This window comes from Martes martes (genome assembly GCF_963455335.1).
Source record: "Martes martes genome assembly, chromosome: 18".
NCBI classification, from domain to species: domain Eukaryota; kingdom Metazoa; phylum Chordata; class Mammalia; order Carnivora; family Mustelidae; genus Martes; species Martes martes.
Window position 1 is genome coordinate 22,143,318 of NC_137906.1, and position 17,110 is coordinate 22,160,427.

At 58.2% G+C, this 17,110-nt stretch overlaps 2 protein-coding genes across 8 annotated transcripts; both read left to right on the forward strand.

Annotated features, from left to right (window-relative positions):
• Positions 1–752: 752 nt before the first annotated feature.
• Positions 753–8,598, forward strand: SPNS1 (SPNS lysolipid transporter 1, lysophospholipid). 6 transcript variants are annotated; one of them, XM_080830056.1, is made up of 13 exons: positions 753–847; positions 1,084–1,375; positions 1,474–1,539; positions 3,138–3,274; positions 4,446–4,597; positions 4,718–4,784; positions 5,603–5,748; positions 6,045–6,200; positions 6,473–6,662; positions 7,041–7,106; positions 7,367–7,465; positions 7,797–7,968; positions 8,254–8,598. In XM_080830056.1, exons 2-13 carry the CDS (start codon positions 1,135–1,137, stop codon positions 8,346–8,348), a joined length of 1,587 nt encoding a protein of 528 aa, XP_080686182.1. In that variant the 5' UTR covers positions 753–847; positions 1,084–1,134; the 3' UTR covers positions 8,349–8,598. The 6 variants fall into 6 exon arrangements, with proteins under 6 accessions (XP_080686182.1, XP_080686181.1, XP_080686183.1 ...); XM_080830055.1 differs by having other exon boundaries at positions 753–830; XM_080830057.1 differs by having other exon boundaries at positions 760–830; positions 1,171–1,375.
• Positions 8,599–9,113: 515 nt separating this feature from the next.
• LAT (linker for activation of T cells) lies at positions 9,114–14,133 on the forward strand (the record flags this gene model as incomplete). Of its 2 annotated transcripts, XM_080830133.1 has the most annotated exons (13): positions 9,114–9,203; positions 9,509–9,602; positions 9,753–9,780; positions 9,888–9,922; positions 10,183–10,270; positions 10,417–10,469; positions 10,564–10,593; positions 10,678–10,741; positions 10,826–10,920; positions 12,357–12,419; positions 12,536–12,598; positions 12,719–12,814; positions 12,938–14,133. In XM_080830133.1, the coding sequence occupies 12 exons, from the start codon at positions 9,114–9,116 to the stop codon at positions 12,805–12,807; spliced, it is 792 nt and encodes a 263-aa protein (XP_080686259.1). In that variant the 3' UTR covers positions 12,808–12,814; positions 12,938–14,133. The 2 variants fall into 2 exon arrangements, with proteins under 2 accessions (XP_080686259.1, XP_080686260.1); XM_080830134.1 differs by having other exon boundaries at positions 9,174–9,203; positions 12,719–14,131.
• Positions 14,134–17,110: the final 2,977 nt, after the last annotated feature.

Here is a 17,110-nt window from a genome sequence, read left to right on the forward strand (position 1 = left end):
AGAAGCTTCAACAAGTGAACCATCCAGGTGCCCCGGAAGTACATTATTTTCACCTGGAGTATACGGTTATTACTGTAGCTTGGAGATTGGAGCTGGGGGCACTAAAGAACCACTCCAAGCTATTCTTTGGTACCAGGGCTCTCGTCTGGGGTCTTGGAGTCCAGACCCGCAGCTAGGAGAATCCCAGATGAGACCACCAGAGGGCGCAAGGGCTTCAGTCTCGGTTGGAGGTGAGGCAAACCCGAGGGTCTGGGACCCTCCCTTCAGTGTCCACGGGGAACTCAGGAGTTGACAGGCAGTTAGCTTGGGGAATCGGAAACATAGGGACGGGGCCGTTCCCGAGGCAGCTGTTCAGCTTTCATCCATTCAACGCATCCCGAGCGTGTTTGAAGCCCAAACCGGACACGGAGGAAGGGTCACTGCCCAGAGCGAGAACAGGTCGTTGGAGTTTCTGGAGATAAATTACTTCCAGAACCTTTTCTGATACCATTATCTCGTTTGATCTCTTTGATAAGAAGCGTGCCCCGTGGGAGTTGCAGATAAGCGAGCGGAGATTCCGAGGGTTAGGCACTTCACCGGTTCCGCGCGACTGCCTGCGGGAACGCCGGCGTAGCAGGCACGGCAGGGACCTGCCCTGGTTGCCCAGGCGACCGGTAGTCACGTGACGGGGGAGCGGGCTGCGCAGCGCCTCCGTATGCGGGTGGCGGTCACGTGTCCAGGGCTTGCTCCAGGTGCTGTCGGGCTCCGCGGCTGCAGCGTCACATGACCGGCTCCAGGGCAGCATGGCGGCGGCCGTGGTGCAGCGCCGGGGCTGAGCGACAGTGACTGCAGTGGGTTCCTACCGGGGGTGAGGGGAGGCGTCTGCCTGGGCAAGGGTTGGGGGTCATCCCTCCCACCCCGCTCTGTCCCCGGCGTCACTCGCCGCGCGCTGTGTCTGCCGGGACGGGGAGGCATGACGGGCAGGGCCCGGGTTCCATCCCAGCCGTGCTCTGTGCTTCCGGGCGAGCGCCTGCGGGTGTCTGGGCGCACCTCTCTCGCCGGGCTCCCCTCCATCCCCCTTTCTCCAGCCTCCTCCCCTCGCAGGTGGGATCGTCGGTAGGACCGGAGCGCGGGCGGGCGAGGCCCCCGGGGACCATGTCCGGGTCCGACACCGCGCCCTTCCTCAGCCAGGCCGATGACACGGACGACGGGCTGGCGCCCGGCACCCCGGGGTTACCGGGGTCCCTGGGGAACTCCAAGTCCGAGGATCCCGAGGTCCCGGACCGGGAGGGGCTGCAGCGCATCACCGGCTTGTCTCCGGGTCGTTCGGCTCTCATAGTGGCGGTGCTGTGCTACATCAACCTTCTCAACTACATGGACCGCTTCACCGTGGCTGGTACTGACTTCTGGGAGGACGTCAGACTAGGGGAAGGGAGTGGGGAGGTCCCGGAGGTAGGGCTGCCTCGCCGAGCCCATCCCGAGTCTTCTTCCCAGGCGTTCTTCCAGACATTGAGCAGTTCTTCAACATCGGAGACAGCAGCTCTGGGCTCATCCAGACCGGTGAGTGGAGGTCCCTTTCGGGCACAGTAGCTTTTATTCCCTTTCTCCCCCAAATGGGGTTATGAGCCAGCATGCCTGTGGCCTCATTAATAGAGGTAGAGCGGTCAGACTTAGTGGAGGGGGAAAGATGGCCCTTATTCTGCTCTGGGCTGTCCTCAGTTTAGTTAGGATACCACATTTTAAACGGCAGTCAGTTGAGTGTAATGGTCAAGACAGACCTGGGTTTAAATCTCAGCTTTCCACTTACTCAGTGTGATGTCAGGCAAGGCCCTCAATCTCTCTAAGTCTCACTTTTCTTGTGGAGGAGGTGGAACTAGTCATAACCCAGAGCACCTCATAGGGCTGATGTGAGGATTATATGCAAGTTAATGCTTATAAAATGTGTGGTACAGTGTCCAGAACCTGGTAGGCCCCCAATAAGTAATGGAAGAAGCGGGTGTCTGGAGTGGGGAGAGCTGAGTTTTATTTGTTCAGAACCTTGGGATTTACGGAAGAGGCAAAACTGAGGCCAAATCCTCTTTTCCTTCCTTTTTTCCTTCATTCGTTTCTTGGACATTTCTGAGCACTTGCCCTGGAAGAAGAGGTGATAACGTGCACATAACTTGACCAGGACCTTTTATGCCCATCTAATCCTCCCATCAGCCAAAAAGTCGGTGTCATTATTACTTTACAGAAAATGTAGGTAGTACTGTCTACATTTTTATAGAGAAACTGAGGCTTAGAGAAGAGTTCAGGCTTGCCTGGAGTCACAAAACAAGCGAGAGGAGAGCAATTTGAAAGATCTTAAAGGGTTCTTTGCTCTGCCCCAGGCCAGAAAAAGCACCAAGAGGTATTCAAGCAAAGTCTAGAGGAATGAGAATGACCTACAGGTCAAGGTCTGCAAAGCTTTCAGAAGGTGTTGAGTTAGAGGAGAAACAAGTCTTTGTCGGCGCCATTCACTTTTTTCATTCAACACATGTTTACCAAGCACCTGTTTGTATGTGGGGGAAATACAGCCACGGCCAATACCGGCAAGGCCCTTGTCTTCATGGAGCTGGCATTGTACTGGGAATGATGGCATCAATCCTTAACCTAAACTAAGAATGAGATAATTTTCGGTAGGAGTATTTTGTAAAAGAGAACCGGGTAATTGTGATAAAGAGAGATTGAACATGTGGGGGCTGGGACGGTATCCGAGCTGAAGGTTTTGTGATGCTCAGGTGAGAGGAGAAATGTCCGCAGTGGGGACGACAGTGGGCGTCAGAAGTCCTGGGATGATACTGGGCTTGGTAGTGGGGCCTTTGGGATGCAGAGAAGGGAGAGTGGAGGAGCACAAGAGAGGTAGGGAGGGGCTAGATAAGATAGTACCTGGTGGGTGAGCCAGGGTACAGAGTCTGGATTTTGCTCTTGGCTGGGTGGGAGAAAGTGATGGCTCAGCTGGGCCATTCATTCCACAATGGAAGGTTTGAAAGATGCTGAAGATGGGGTTGGACTTCTCTGGCCAGAGCTCTGGTTGTTTCAGGGTTGGGAGTTAATCCTGGCCCCCTTGGCCTCCCTGAGCTGGGGTCAGGGTGGGTGAGGGGTCCTGGGCCGGGCTGTGACTCTCTGCTTCCCCTCAGTGTTCATCTCCAGTTACATGGTGTTGGCACCTGTGTTTGGCTACCTGGGTGACAGGTACAATCGGAAGTATCTGATGTGCGGGGGCATTGCCTTCTGGTCCCTGGTGACACTGGGGTCGTCCTTCATCCCCAGAGAGGTGAGGCCCCATGCTGGCTCCTGCTTCTGGCTCCGCCCCCCCCCCCCCCACTACCCATCAGTCTTGGCTGCTGCTCTTGGGAGTCATTGCAGACTGGGCCTGGGAAACTTCTGCTCTTCCCTGGGTCCATGCCATCCTATCTCCCCTGCTTGCCTGAGTTAATCTGCCCACCCCATCCTCTACTTTGTTCTTCTAGAACATTCTTCTATCCAGCACCCCCTTTCCCCTGACCATTATTGACTCCTTCCACACCACACCTCAGCACTCCAGTTCTGCAGCCCAGAAGAGACGTCACGTGGACTGTCTCTTCTCCCTCTTCTCCTTCCTCACCAGACTTCCCACGAGGCCCCCTTGACCCAGCTGCAGTCTGGGTGAGGGAGCAGTCAGGGAGAGGCTCTCACTTTGCTGGCACTTCCTCTCCTCCCACTCACCGCGGAACCCTGCCTGCCAGCCTGCCCCCACCACTCCATTGCCAAAGTCAACAGTGACCTTTTGGTTGCTAAATGTGGCTCCGACTTCCTAATCCTGCTCTTGCTAGATCCCCCGGGAGCCTCTGGCTCCACTGACCCACTTCTTCCTTCCGGAAACTCTCTTCTGACTTCAGTGATGCCAGTCTTCCCGGTTTTCCTCCTGCCTCCCTGGCTGTTGCTTCTTTGCTCCTTTGAAAGCCCCTCTGTCTGTTCTCACTGTCTGCCCTGGAAGTGTGTCCTTAGCCCCAGGTTAAGGACACTATGTACCAGGCACTATGTACTCTCCTTGGCCAGATCCTACCCTGTCCTTAGCCTCAGGTGTCTTTGGTGGACAAATAAACCTCTGCCTGAGACCCTTACTCACCACGGGGGTGTCTTGGGTGGTAGAAGTCAAGATTTATCTTGCCCCCGCCGGGCACAACGTACTAAATAGAACTTATATTGTTCAACGCTGGTGATAGTTACGTGAGTGAGCTATTGTTTCCCCCCTTTTGCAGATGAGGAGTCTGAGGCTCAGAGAGGTTAAGTTGCTTTCCCAAAGTCACAGCTAGGAAGTAGTGGAGCCAGGATTCAAGCTCAGGTCTGTCAAGTTCAGGCCTCTCCCGCCATCCGTGCCTCGCCTCTCCAGAGCTGGCTGGGGAGGGAGGCTGGGAGGCTGGCTGCAGGGTGGGGTGCCACCTCCCCCATGTTTCATTTCCCAGCGATTCTGGCTGCTCCTGCTGACCCGGGGGCTTGTGGGGGTTGGGGAAGCCAGTTACTCCACCATTGCGCCCACCCTCATCGCCGACCTCTTCGTGGCAGACCAGCGGAGTCGGATGCTCAGCGTGTTCTACTTTGCCATCCCAGTGGGCAGGTGAGTGGGGCTCAGGGCTGGTGGGGGTCCGGTGAGGGGATGGGCACGGGAGACCGAAGGACCTGGCATGGGACCGGACTGACCGGCTGTCCCCTCTCGTCTCTCGTCCCCTTTCCCCAGTGGTCTGGGTTACATTGCAGGCTCCAAAGTGAAGGATGTGGCCGGGGACTGGCACTGGGCTCTGCGGGTGAGTGTGGACACAGCCTGGAGGAAGGTCAGGAATGTTCTCATGGATTCTCCCTTTCCTACCTTCAGACACCGTCCTCCCCCCCCCCCCCCCACCTTTAAGGCAGTGGTTACTGTGCCAAGCCAGTGTAGGGAGCTTGGCTGCCCTCACCACAAAGCCACCTGCTAAACAGAACTCTTGGTTGCCGGCGACAGGCGCCCCTTAAGACAAAAGCCAGTGGCTTTTGTAATGGAGAGTCCCAGGGTGAGCTTCTGGTGATGCTGGATCCAGGACTCCCCCTTCGTCCCAGGAATTCAGCCATCCTTTTTCTCCACTTTACTTTCCTCTGTGTCGGTGTCATTCTCAAGCCAGTGAAAGCTCCACACGTTTATCTTCCCGTTTAGAAACTTCGGCACCCTGGATCCTTGAGCAATAGTCCTGGATGGTGTCTGATTAGATGAACGTGGGTCACGTGCCTGCCATTGAATCAATCACGGAGGCCAGGGAGGTTAACATGACTCTTGTCGGCCTGGTCTGGGTTATGAGCCCCGCCCTGTCTGAACCACATGGATTAAGAGAAGTGGGGGGAGTAGTTTCCCAAAAGGAAATTAGGGTGCCGTTACCAAAGAGGGAGCAGTTAGGCTTGCGGAAACGGGGGCCCTTGGTGGCATTTGCCTCTCCCTTGGAGTGCGGGCTCAGAGCCTGCCCGTGAGCAGACAGCTGTTGGGGGTTTGAGGCCTTGGGGCCCGAATTGTCTTTGTACACCCTCACTTCCTCCTGGCCCCAGGGGTTCAGTGTGTCCCTGTCTGTGCCTGTCCTGAAGCCTACTCTTTCCCCAGGTGACTCCGGGTCTAGGGGTGGTGGCTGTTCTGCTGCTGTTCCTGGTAGTACGGGAGCCACCAAGGGGAGCTGTGGAGCGCCACTCGGACTCCCCACCCCTCAACCCCACCTCCTGGTGGGCAGATCTGAGGGCTCTGGCAAGAAAGTGAGTTTAGTTCCATTCTAGCCCAACATCTGAGTTCCCCGGGGCAGGAGGGCTGCTGTCCAGTTTGAGATTTACATGAGTGTGGTCTCTGTTTTCTGCCTGCTTGGCCTGCTCTCAGGGCCAGGCATTTGGTCACCACTGCCCCCTTGTGGCAGTTGTTTGAATTACAGGCCCAGATCTGGCAAGCCAAAACGGCTTCCCTACTGATCGTCCTGACCTTACTAAAATAAGCCAGGGAGGGAGAGAGCCCTGACACCTCAGTGGAGCCTGACTTCCTTCCTCCCAAATGTCTGCAGTCCTAGTTTCATCCTCTCTTCCCTTGGCTTCACGGCTGTGGCCTTTGTCACGGGCTCCCTGGCTCTTTGGGCTCCTGCGTTCTTGCTGCGTTCCCGTGTGGTCTTGGGGGAGACCCCGCCCTGCCTTCCTGGAGACTCCTGCTCTTCCTCTGACAGGTACCAGATGGGGGCGACGCTAGGTGGCCTGCAGGTAGCAGGGGATGGAGTGGAGAGAGTCACTGATTCAGACTCAAGCTACTTCCTCTTCCGGTGTCAGTTTCCTGGGCTGGGAAATAGGCAATGGGCTGATATCCTTTCGGAGCTCTGCGACCCATGGGGTCCTGGATGGACCTGAGTTGTGTGGGCGGCTGGGAGGGACCATCTTCTTCTCTAGGCCGTGGGGGTGAGGCGAGGAGGACTGGCCCCCATGCCCCTCCCCCTGCCCCCAGCCTCATCTTTGGGCTCATCACCTGCCTGACCGGGGTCCTGGGTGTGGGCCTGGGCGTGGAGACCAGCCGCCGCCTCCGCCGTTCCAACCCCCGGGCTGACCCACTGGTCTGCGCTGCTGGCCTCTTGGGCTCCGCGCCCTTCCTCTTCCTGTCCCTTGCCTGTGCCCGTGGTAGCATCGTGGCCACCTATGTGAGTAGCCAGCAGCCACCAAAGGGGGTGTTCTGGGTCTGGGGTGCACTGGGGTGGGACCGGGGTGCACAGGGGGTGGGACGGGGGTCAACCAGTATAGTGGTTTGGAGACAGCTTGAACCAGAATGCCTAGTTTCGAATCTCAGCTCTGGCTCTTCCCAGCTGTGTGACATTGGGCAAGCGAGTTCACCTCTCTGTGCTCAGTTTCATCATCTGTCAAATAGGAATAATAGCTTTGTCTCACAGGGCTGTTTTGAGGATTAAATTAAATGAGTCCACAGGTGGGTCTGTGCACAGTATACCCTCCAGATGTTGGCGCTTCTTGTGATGAGACAACTCCCCTTCCCCCCCCCCCGGTCTCCCCCTCCAACCCCCCAGATTTTCATCTTTATTGGAGAGACACTGCTGTCCATGAACTGGGCCATTGTCGCTGACATTCTGTTGGTGAGTAGGTGGGTCAGTGCAGGGTTAGCCCAGAGGCTGACGGGAGCAAGGGCGGGGGGGGGGCAGGAGGCCTCGCCTGCCTTCATTATAGCTTTTCCCCTTTTTCAAAACTCAAACCCAGACCGACTTTAGAGTCAGCCCCCGATGGGCCTGTAGTCTGAGCCTATAGCCCACTCACACCCCTGAGCTGGGGTTCCTCGGCCAGGCTGAGCCTTGGCCGAGCCTTGGCCATGTCCTTGCCCTCTGCCCCTCCTCCCCAGTACGTGGTGATTCCCACACGACGTTCCACTGCCGAGGCCTTCCAGATTGTGCTGTCCCACCTGCTGGGTGATGCCGGGAGCCCCTACCTCATTGGCCTGGTGAGCACTGCCTCTCGGCTGCGCCTGGGGTGGAGTTCGGGGGATCCCGTGTTTCTAGCACTGGCTGTCGGCCTAAGCTGGGGCTGACTTCAAAGGGCTGAGCCCAGTGAAGTGTCTGTGCTCTGTGCCAGACCCCCCTCATCTTGGACCGTCAGCCAGGCGGGTGGCATTTTGTCTTTGCACGTTCCCGTTCCACAGTGAGGCCGCGGGGCTTTCCCTGGTCTTCCAGACCACCGCTCTCTGCTGGCCCCGACTACTTTGTTCTTCTAGAGTTCGGAGCTCCCTCTCCAGGACCAACACTCCTGGCTTTCCTTTTCTCATCTCCCTGCAGATCTCCGACCGCCTCCGCCGGAGCTGGCCGCTCTCCTTCTTGTCCGAGTTCCGGGCCCTGCAGTTCTCGCTTATGCTCTGCGCCTTCGTTGGGGCCCTGGGCGGGGCCGCCTTCCTGGGCACGGCCATCTTCATCGAGGGGGACCGCCGGCGGGCCCAGCTACACGTGCAGGGTCAGTGGGGGCTTCCCTTTGTCCACCCATGGCTCCTCACCCAGCTTCACGATGCTACCTGCTCGTCCATCTGTCTGTCTGTCCCGGCCCGTGTCCCCAGCTTCTCTCAGCCCACAGCCCTTCCCCCTGTTCGGCTTTGGGTCTCCCGGTCCACCAAGCTGACGTCCCATGGTGCTCACAGCTCTGCTGCCCTGTCTAGTTTCCACTGCCTCTTGGTCTCCCTCCCTGGCTTTGCGTCTTTCTGTCAATCCAGCCCTGGCTCTGACCACCACCCGCCCCCAGCAGGTCTGCTGCGTGAGACAGGGCCCACAGACGACCGCATCGTGGTACCCCAGCGAGGCCGCTCCACCCGGGTCCCCGTGTCCAGTGTGCTCATCTGAGGGGCCGTGGCTCGCCACCTGCATACCTACCACAGCTGGCCCGGGCCCACCCCGAAAGGAGCCCGGGCCCAAACCTTCGGTCCGGTCCAGCTTCTAAGAGTGACCTTGGGCCACGTTCCAGCTCCCACACACTACACCGGCAACAGCCAAGGGCAAGGGGCGGTGGGTCAGGGAGGGGTGGGGTTCCCCTCCTCAGGAGCGGCCCCAGGGGCTTGGTGCTATTTGTAACTGAATAAAATTTGTACCCAGACCCCTAGTGCCTGCCTGAGTCTCTCTGGGTGTTACTGACCTCTGACTGCTAGACGGCAGGGGATGCCCCCTCCCTAGCTCCAAGACTCCGGTGGCCATGGGGTTGCTCCGGTGGGACCTTGGGCTAATCCCTGCCCTCCTGGGCTGGGCGAACAAGGGTATGGAGTGAGCTAGCTCCGTGTGACCGTGAGTCACGCCCGTGGTTCCCCGAGAGCCCGCCCCTCTTGGCAGGCCAACCAGGGAGGGCAAGGTGGGGTGGGCATTGCCCCGTGCCCCTCAGAACTCCCAGAGGCAGGGCTTCTCTCCCAGCTGCCCCCTCCAGCCATAGCTATGGAGGCTGTGGCTCTTGGCTGGCCTGTAAGTGTCTTGCCTTCCTTCTGGTTGGAGTTGCTCCTTGTCCCAGAGGCCAGCAGACCCCTCTTGAGGGCCCCGGGGTGGCTCTTCAGGCCTCTTCCTCCCCCTCCCCACTGGCTGGGTGGGGGTGGGAAGGGGGCGGGTGCAGTCAGGCTGAGCCTGATGATTTCCTGCCCTCACCCGGGGCTCACCACAGCTTCCTGCCGCAGGCGGGCAGGCGCTGAGAGAAGCAGGCGCCTAGCCGAGTGGCAGGTAGGGCTGGGGTGCAGTGGCTGCGCAGGGGGGACTGGCACCCCACACTCCGGCCCAAAGCCTGGCCGGAGGGCCTGGGGATCACGGGGCTTCCCCCAGCCAGTGCTGACGCCCCCCAGGCCGCCCAACAAGGGGAGGGGGCCCAGCGACGGGCCCAAGGAAGGCATAGCTGCCAGCGCTCAGGCTTCCAGGCTGGTGCCCATTCAGCTCCCGCACCCCTGCTGGCCCAGCCCTCACCCTGCGGCAGCTCAGCCCTCAAGGGTGTGCAGCGGGCAGCCGGGCCTAGTGCGCGCCGTCTGCTGCAGATGGAGGCCGTGGTCCTCATCCCCTATGTGCTGGGCCTCGTCTTGCTGCCTCTCCTGGCCGTGGCCCTGTGCGTGCGCTGCCGGGAGCTGCCAGGTGAGTGGGGGCCACCCGGTGATGCCCCTGCAGGGATCCCTGGCCCTCCTTGGCCCCTCATGCCACCCTAACCCTCCCTTCTTCTGCCCTGCTTTACCCCCCTCTCCCCCCGTCCCCCCTCTTCCTGTCTCACTGACTTCTCTTCCCCAGGCTCTTATGACACTGCGGCCTCTGACAGGTGAGTTGCCCGTGGGCCCCGTATGGCCCCCTCCCTACCCTGTGTGGCCTTGGGGATGAGAGTGGGGGCCTCTCCTGCCCCTGACCAAGCCCTGTCTCTCCTGCCAGCTTGACCCCAAGTAGCATCGTGCTCAAACGACCTCGTGAGTACCTGGGGGGGTGTCCCCTTCCCTCGGGCGTAGGGGACAGGGTCCCCTGGCATGTGAGAGAGCATGTGCCTTTATTCAGGTCCTAGTGGCTGCCCACATGGCCTTGACCGGAGCTGGGGACGGGGAGGGAGAGGGGTGTCATCGGGCCTGTCCAGGGCATGGGAGGGGTCCCAGGGTGAGTCCATCAAGGACTCCATGAGGACAGGGGCAAGATTCCGGACTCATTCCTTGAGCTTGGTCCCATGTGTCCTCAGCCACAGTCGTGCCCTGGCCATCAGCTGCCTCCTATGGGCCTGTGACCTCCTATCCACCCCTGAGCCAGCCAGACCTGCTCCCTATCCCGTAAGTAGCATCCTCCCTTCTGAATCCTCCCTCTACTCCCCTCACCTCTGTAGACTGGGGCGGGGTGGGGGGTCCCTTTCCGGGTTACAACCCCTCTTGCCCTCCAGAGCCCCATCCCAGCATGACCTCTGACCTTTGACTCCCAGGAGGTCCCCACAGCCCCGCCGCATCCCGTCTTCCCGGCAGGACTCAGATGGTGGTAAGTGTGAGGCTCGGGCCCAGAGGGCTGGGGCTGGGCAGAGGAGAGAGCCTGTCTGAGCCAACTCAGCTTCCCTCTTGCTCTCTCTCCAAAGCCAACAGTGTGGCAAGCTATGAGAACGAGGGTACGTCTGGGGCCCCGGGTGCCCTGCTCGCAGGGAGGCTGGCGCCCGGCCTGGGCCCTGCTGATCGCTGTGTCACTACCCCAGCACCCGTCTGTGAGGACGACGACGACGAGGACGAGGAGGAGGACTATCCCAACGAGGGCTACTTGTGAGTGGCCAGGTCGGGGGTTGGGGGCCGTGGCGCTGGGGGTCCTTGCTCATCCGCCTCCCCTTTCCCCTGACTTCCCCTCAGGGAGGTGCTTCCCGACAGCACGCCGGCCACCAGCACCGCTGTCCCACCGGCTCCTGTGCCCAGCAACCCCGGCCTCCGAGATAGCGCCTTCTCCAGTGAGTTGGCCCTCCTGACTCTCTGGGCTGTGGCCCCCCGGCCCTTCCCTCTCCCGTGATTTCTCCGACTCTCGCCGCCCCTCCATGTTCTCTCTTCTCTCTTTCTACAACACCTGTCCCTCAGGGTGGGCTTCTGCGCTGATCCTCTGATTTCCTTCCTTTTCCCGTCATCTTTCCTTTTTCGTTGTCTTCCCCTTCTATCGCCTATGTGGTCTCTTCGACTTTGCGCCTCTTCGACTCTTCTCTTGTCTCTCCCGCCTGGAAGCTCTTTCTTGGTCTCTGGCGTTCCTTCCCCATCGTCTCCCGTCTTGTTTCACGGAGGCCATGTCATCTTGTAACTCTCTAAGGATATTGATTAGAGCTGGTCTGCTGGGTGGGGGGGCGGTTGGGAAGTTTTCTTCTGTTTCCGGCGTCATTTCGGTTTCCTTTGAGCTGCTTTTCTCCCTTCGTGTTGGTCTCATGCTGCCTGTTAGGGACTGCCTTCCATGTCTGGTTTTCTGTCACTCTCCTCGTTCTCTGGCCAGCTCGTCATCTGTGTTAGCTCTTCTTGTCACTCAGAGGTTCATCATCACGCTCCCCTCTCCCCGTACTTACTGGAAACCTCTCATGTCAGGGTGAGAGCTAGCTTGGGGCCTACTGCCTGCCCTCCTGAGAGGGTTTCGTGCGTTAGCTTATTAAACCCCACGATTCCCGGGTGCTGTTGAGCCCAGCTCTTCCCCTCCTGTGCCTCGGTTGTCCCAGCTGTACGGCAGGAGGGATTCTTTATTTACCAGACACACTTGTTGGAGGACAGGCCCCATTTCGATATTCTCTGCTTTAGCTGTCACGATAGCCCTGGGAGGCGGGTGCCGTCGCTCAGCCTCTTTTACTGATGAGAACCCCGAGACCCAGAGAGGTTAGGTACCTCGTGTGAGGTTACATGACTGTTAGTGCCAGAGCTGGGTTTGAACCGCTGGCTCCAAAGCCCGCCTAGTCCATGGCCTCATGGAGAAATGAGTCCGCATAAAAGGACAAGATGGCGCCGATGGTGACAGGTGCTGGAAGGCACCGAGATGAGAGTGGGGGGTCAGGGCAGGCCTGGCTGATGGGGCCCATGGGGAACAACACCTCAGACTCAGCATGGCCCTGAGTGTTGTGTGCACATGGTGCCACCCAGAGTGTAGGCTCTCTGTCCCTGTCCCCAGCCTGGGGGACATGCCAGGGTCTGCCGTCTGCCTGCTCCCATGGTTCCACTCCCTCTCATCATCTCTGGCCAGGTTGCCCTACTTCTCGCTGTCACCAAGGCCTCTGTGGGCCCCCCCAGCCCAGGGCTGGCAGTGGGGCAGCCTCTGGAATCAGTGGGTAGGGGTCTGGGGCTGGCCAGCTGGGACACCATGGGGGGTCTGTGCGCAGGGCTCTGGGTGACGGTGCCCCGGGGGGCCCTGCTTCTCCTGCAGTGGAGTCCGGGGAGGATTATGTGAATGTTCCTGAGAGCGAGGAGAGTGCAGACGCGTCTCTGGGTGAGTGGCCGGTGCCCACGGGGGTCCCCTTTCACCCCGCTGTGGCCCTCTTTCTGAATGTCCTGCTCACTCACCCTCCACGTGGCCATCCCCCCCTTCTGCTCTGCCCCCTGCAGATGGGAGCCGGGAGTATGTGAACGTGTCCCAGGAGCTGCCGCCCATGGCTAGGACCGAACCCGGTGTGTGGGGGGCTGGGGAGGGGTGGGAATGGAGAGGGTGGCCGAAGCTCAGGGACCCCGCCTGGGGAAGAGGGGACAGGGAGGTCTGTGAGCTAAAGACCTCCCTCCGACCCCTCCCAGCTGTCCTGAGCTCCCAGAAGGTGGAGGATGAGGATGACGAAGAGGAAGAGGGAGCTCCAGATTATGAGAATCTGCAGGGGCTTAACTGAGGGTCTGGTGAGAGGCCCCACCCACCCCGCCCTGCCCCCGCCAGCCCTATCCTCTGACTCCTTCAGGGACCCCTCCCACCCACCCTGGCCTCCTGACTTCACAACCTTCCCTCCTCCTGCCTTGTTTCAGCGCGCGGCCGAGCCAGACCTGGAACCAGCCTCGCCCGGAGCCTGCCACCCCCACTGAGCTGGGCAGCCGGCAGGGCTCTGGATGGGGGCCCTACATGGCACCCCGCCCTGATGCCAGCCTGAGATCAGTCTGAGAGTCACCCCCCTAACTTATTATCACTTTGGGGTACAGCCTGTGTGCCCCCAGCACTGCACCTTCTGACGTAGCCTGAGAATGAACCACCCCGGCCCCGGCCCTGTTCTGCAGGAGAATAAAGGCTGATGTGGTCTGTAGCGCTCTTGAGTTTGGGGGGCCCAGTGAGTGAGAGTCCGCGTGAGGGGGCCATGTGGGAGTGTGTGTGTGTGTGTGCACAAGCCTGTGTGTGCATCTTGGGGGAGGGTCTCCATCCCCCCTACCCTGGGGCCACCATGCTCTGGACGGTCCTGCCACCGAATGTTGGCAGAGACATGGCTCTGGCACGTTGGTGTGAGGCAGGTCCGACCCAGGCTGCCACTTCTGGGCTTCGGTGCGTTCCCCCCATGAGATAGTCCGTGGATGCGGCAGATGGTGGCTGGGATGATGGGAGGGCAGGGCCTGGGGGAGCCCTGGGTGCAAAGTGGACGCCTAGAGCAAGACCACTTCCCCTCGGCCCTCTGTTTATCCATCTTTAAAGCTATGGGTGGACTAGACCCCGGGGCAGCTGAAAGGTAACATGCCGAGCAGCCTTTTCAGATCTTGGTGTGCAGATGATTCCCTTGGAGGTCTGGCCAAAGTGCAGATTCTGAGTGAGTAGGTCCGGGCCTGACAGTCTGCATTTCAAAGAAGCTACCGAGGGCTTCTGACAGCCCCGTACCGAGAACCACACTTAGAGCAGCTTCTGGTGGCTGACTCAGTCACTGTGACTGGCTCTGGTCTGGGCATGAAACCCAACCTGGGCTGCTGAGGACTGGCCTTGGGATGCCAGCAGGAAGAATCTGGAAGGAGAAGCTGTTCCTGTTCATGGCAGTTGGTAAACTGGAAGAACACATTCCTAGAGCCCCTACTTGGAGAGCCGCCTGAGAAGGAAAGTGATGTAAAGGACAGACTGGCCCAGAAATGGACAGGACCAGCTTCCTGCTGGCATCCAAATTCCTGGATCCAGTAACACCTGAAGCGAGATGCCCCCCTCCAGCTTCCCAGTTATGTGGGCCAATAAATTCCCAATTGTCTTCAACCAGCTTGACTTGGGGTTTCTGTTGCATATGACCAAGTAGCCCAGAGTGATGTACACAGTTCTCGGCGTCCTCTGTGGGCTTCAAAGGCAATAGTAACAATTTATCTTCAAGCACCTGCCATATTTCCACGCTTATCTCACTTAATCACTGCCATTCCCCTGCCCCTGTGGCTGGTTTACTGGGGGTATCGCCATTCGCAGTTGGGGAACTGAGCCCAGAGAGGAGAAGTGATTTGCCCAAAGGCACATGGCTGAAGCGGCAAACCGGGGATTCTATCCACAGCTGTTGGCCTCTAAAGCTCCTCCTGCCAAATCCTTGCTCTGGCTGTTGTCCAAAGTGCTGGCTGCTGTGCAAGGGAGGCCTGTAAGAGGCCCGCTTGGAGAAGTGGGGGAGGGGAGGCCCGGGGGGAGCGCTGACGGGCTGGACATCAACAGGCAGAGTTTATTTGGCAGAAACAGACAAGGAAAGAGTCACCTTTGTGCCTGGGCTGAGGAAGCTTTATCAAAAAGGTATGTTGGTATAAACACCTTGGAGAACAATCTAGCAACATCAGTAAGGCTGAAGATGGTGTGTCCCTTTACCTAGCAAATTCCTGGGTGAAAATCCTGAGCAAATAGCCCTCAGGCTAAGGGGGCGGATACCAGAGGCAGGGGCAGCCTGGTGATGGTAATGGTGATGGCAGATGGAGGCCATCACAGGGAGAGCGGGTCAAGCTCTTGTAGCCCCGTCACACTGTGGGGAAATGCTCCCAGCAGGTAAAAATAAGCCCACTGGGGCAGCTCCTATCAGGGAGGATTAACATCACTGAAAGAATATGGAGTGAGAAAAGCAAAGCAAGATGTTTTATTTATATAAAGTTGAAAGCATGAAAACAGGTCTATATGGTTCAGGGATACACGTGAACACAAGGTAGGCAAAGGAACAAGGAATACCAAGTTCAGAGGAGAGGCACCCCTGCGGCAGAGTGTGGGCAGTGGCTGGGAAGGATTTCAGGAAGGCCCCGGTGATAAGTGTACTGTCTTACTCTTAAGCAGGGTTGGGTTCACAAGTGTTTGATAAATGATTCTCTTAAGTGTTTGCATAGCTGAGCGATTTCATAATAAGAGAGGCCGAGGCCCAAGGAGGGAATGGGTGGTGGTAGAGGGGGTGGGGGTTGGGGCAGTTTTAAGAGACAGTAAACAGGCTTAAGAGTCATGGATCTGTCTGCGCCAAGCAGGTGAGTTGCATGTGGTGTTCCAGCCTCAGAAGCAGCATGTGCAAAGGGCCTGAGGTGGGAGCAAAGAGGAGGCTGTTGGGAGTACCCACGTGAAAGGCGGTGGTGGGCTAGCTAATGAAGGAGGAACAACAGAGAGAGGTGGTAGAAGGAGATGCTTGGGAGGCCGAAGCAAGGGGCATGGTGATAGCCCTGCGTTGTGAAGCCTGGGGAAGTCCAAGGTGACTGTGGTACTTCTTTCCTTGGTGGATTGGGGGTAGCAGCATTCCCTGAAGCAGGAACAGCTTCCCATTTTTGCTTCTTGGACCAGCAAGAACATGTGGCTCTGCTTCCTCCAGTCGATGAGCCAAGCAGGACAGACCAAGTCAATGTAATGAGGTCTGTGGGGCTGGGGTTGGGGTATCTGAGCCCACTGAGGTGGCCTGTGGAAAGAATCGCTCCAAGCTTCCCCTGGAGGCTGGGTAGCAGAAATAGATTTTTTTTCCCTCGGAGTCTGTCGTTGTCAGAGGAAAGGTCGATGTAGTGAGAAGAGAGAGTGTTCTCTGCAGTTGCTGAAGGAGACATCTGGTGCTTCTAAAAGCCATGGCTAGGCAACAGCTCTTTCGATTTGGGTTTTTTCAGAGGCAGTCCTTGAAGTGAGAGTCTTAGTGCAAGTGGTTTGTTTGGGAGGTGGTCCCAAAACACTGGCTGGGGTTGTGCGCTATGCCGACCTCCGGAGCGTGGCTACTTCCGCGTCTCTGCCCTGTAGTCCCCACCGAATTTTCCATAACTTCTGGCTTCCAGTGGCCAAAGCAAGCCTCTAGTCGGGGGAGGCAGGCGCCGGCTGCAGCCACTTGGGCCAGCACGCCGCGAAACAGGAGGACACACTGATCGTGACTTCTTGGGCTCTTCGTGGTGTTCGGTGTTGCGCTTCCCAAAAGGCATCTTGTGGCCCCTGAGTCCTGGGGGAAGCTTCTCAAGAAAGAATTCCATGGTTGGGGGGGCACCTGGGTGGCTCAGTGGGTTAAGCCTCTGCCTTCGGCTCAAGTCATGATCTCAGGGTCCTGGGATCGAGCCCTGCATCGGGCTCTCTGCTCAGCAGGGAGCCTGCTTCCCTCCCCCCTCTCTCTCTCTGCCTGCCTCTCTGCCTACTTATGATCTCTGTCTGTCAAATAAATAAATAAAATCTTAAAAAAAAAAAAAAGAATTCCGTGGTTGGGAGCGCCTGGGAAAAGTAGCGTTCTCTCATTCCGCCTTGCAGAGATGAAATGCGCAGTAGGAAGGTAATAGCTCGAGAGAGATCCTGGGATATAATAATGTTTATCTTTGCCTAATCTGGTATTTCCTGAACTTATTTGACTTCAGGGGGAAAAAAAGTTATTATTAGCAATCTGCAGACCACCTTGTAACACCTATAGAGGACATTTTTTGTTTTCCCTTTTCAAGCATCCATCCATTCATTCCTTCTTCTTCCAATGCTGAGGCGCCATCGGATTTGCTACAGAAATGTTCCTGTGGCTCTGCGAGCACCCACGATGCAATTGCCAATTGTCATCTCCCACCCCCTGGCCCAGTGATTGGTTGATACTGGAACACATGACCCAACTCCGGCCAATGAGACACGTTCCTGAGACTTTGGGTGGAACTCCTGGCAAAGAGAAGCTCTTTCTGCACCGGGCATGCTCGCTTCCGGGGAGAGGCGCTCCCTTGCTCGGTTTGCACCTTTCTGCTTGGAGAGAGTCTTCCTGTGAATAAAGGCACCACAGAGGCAAGCAGAGGACAGAAATG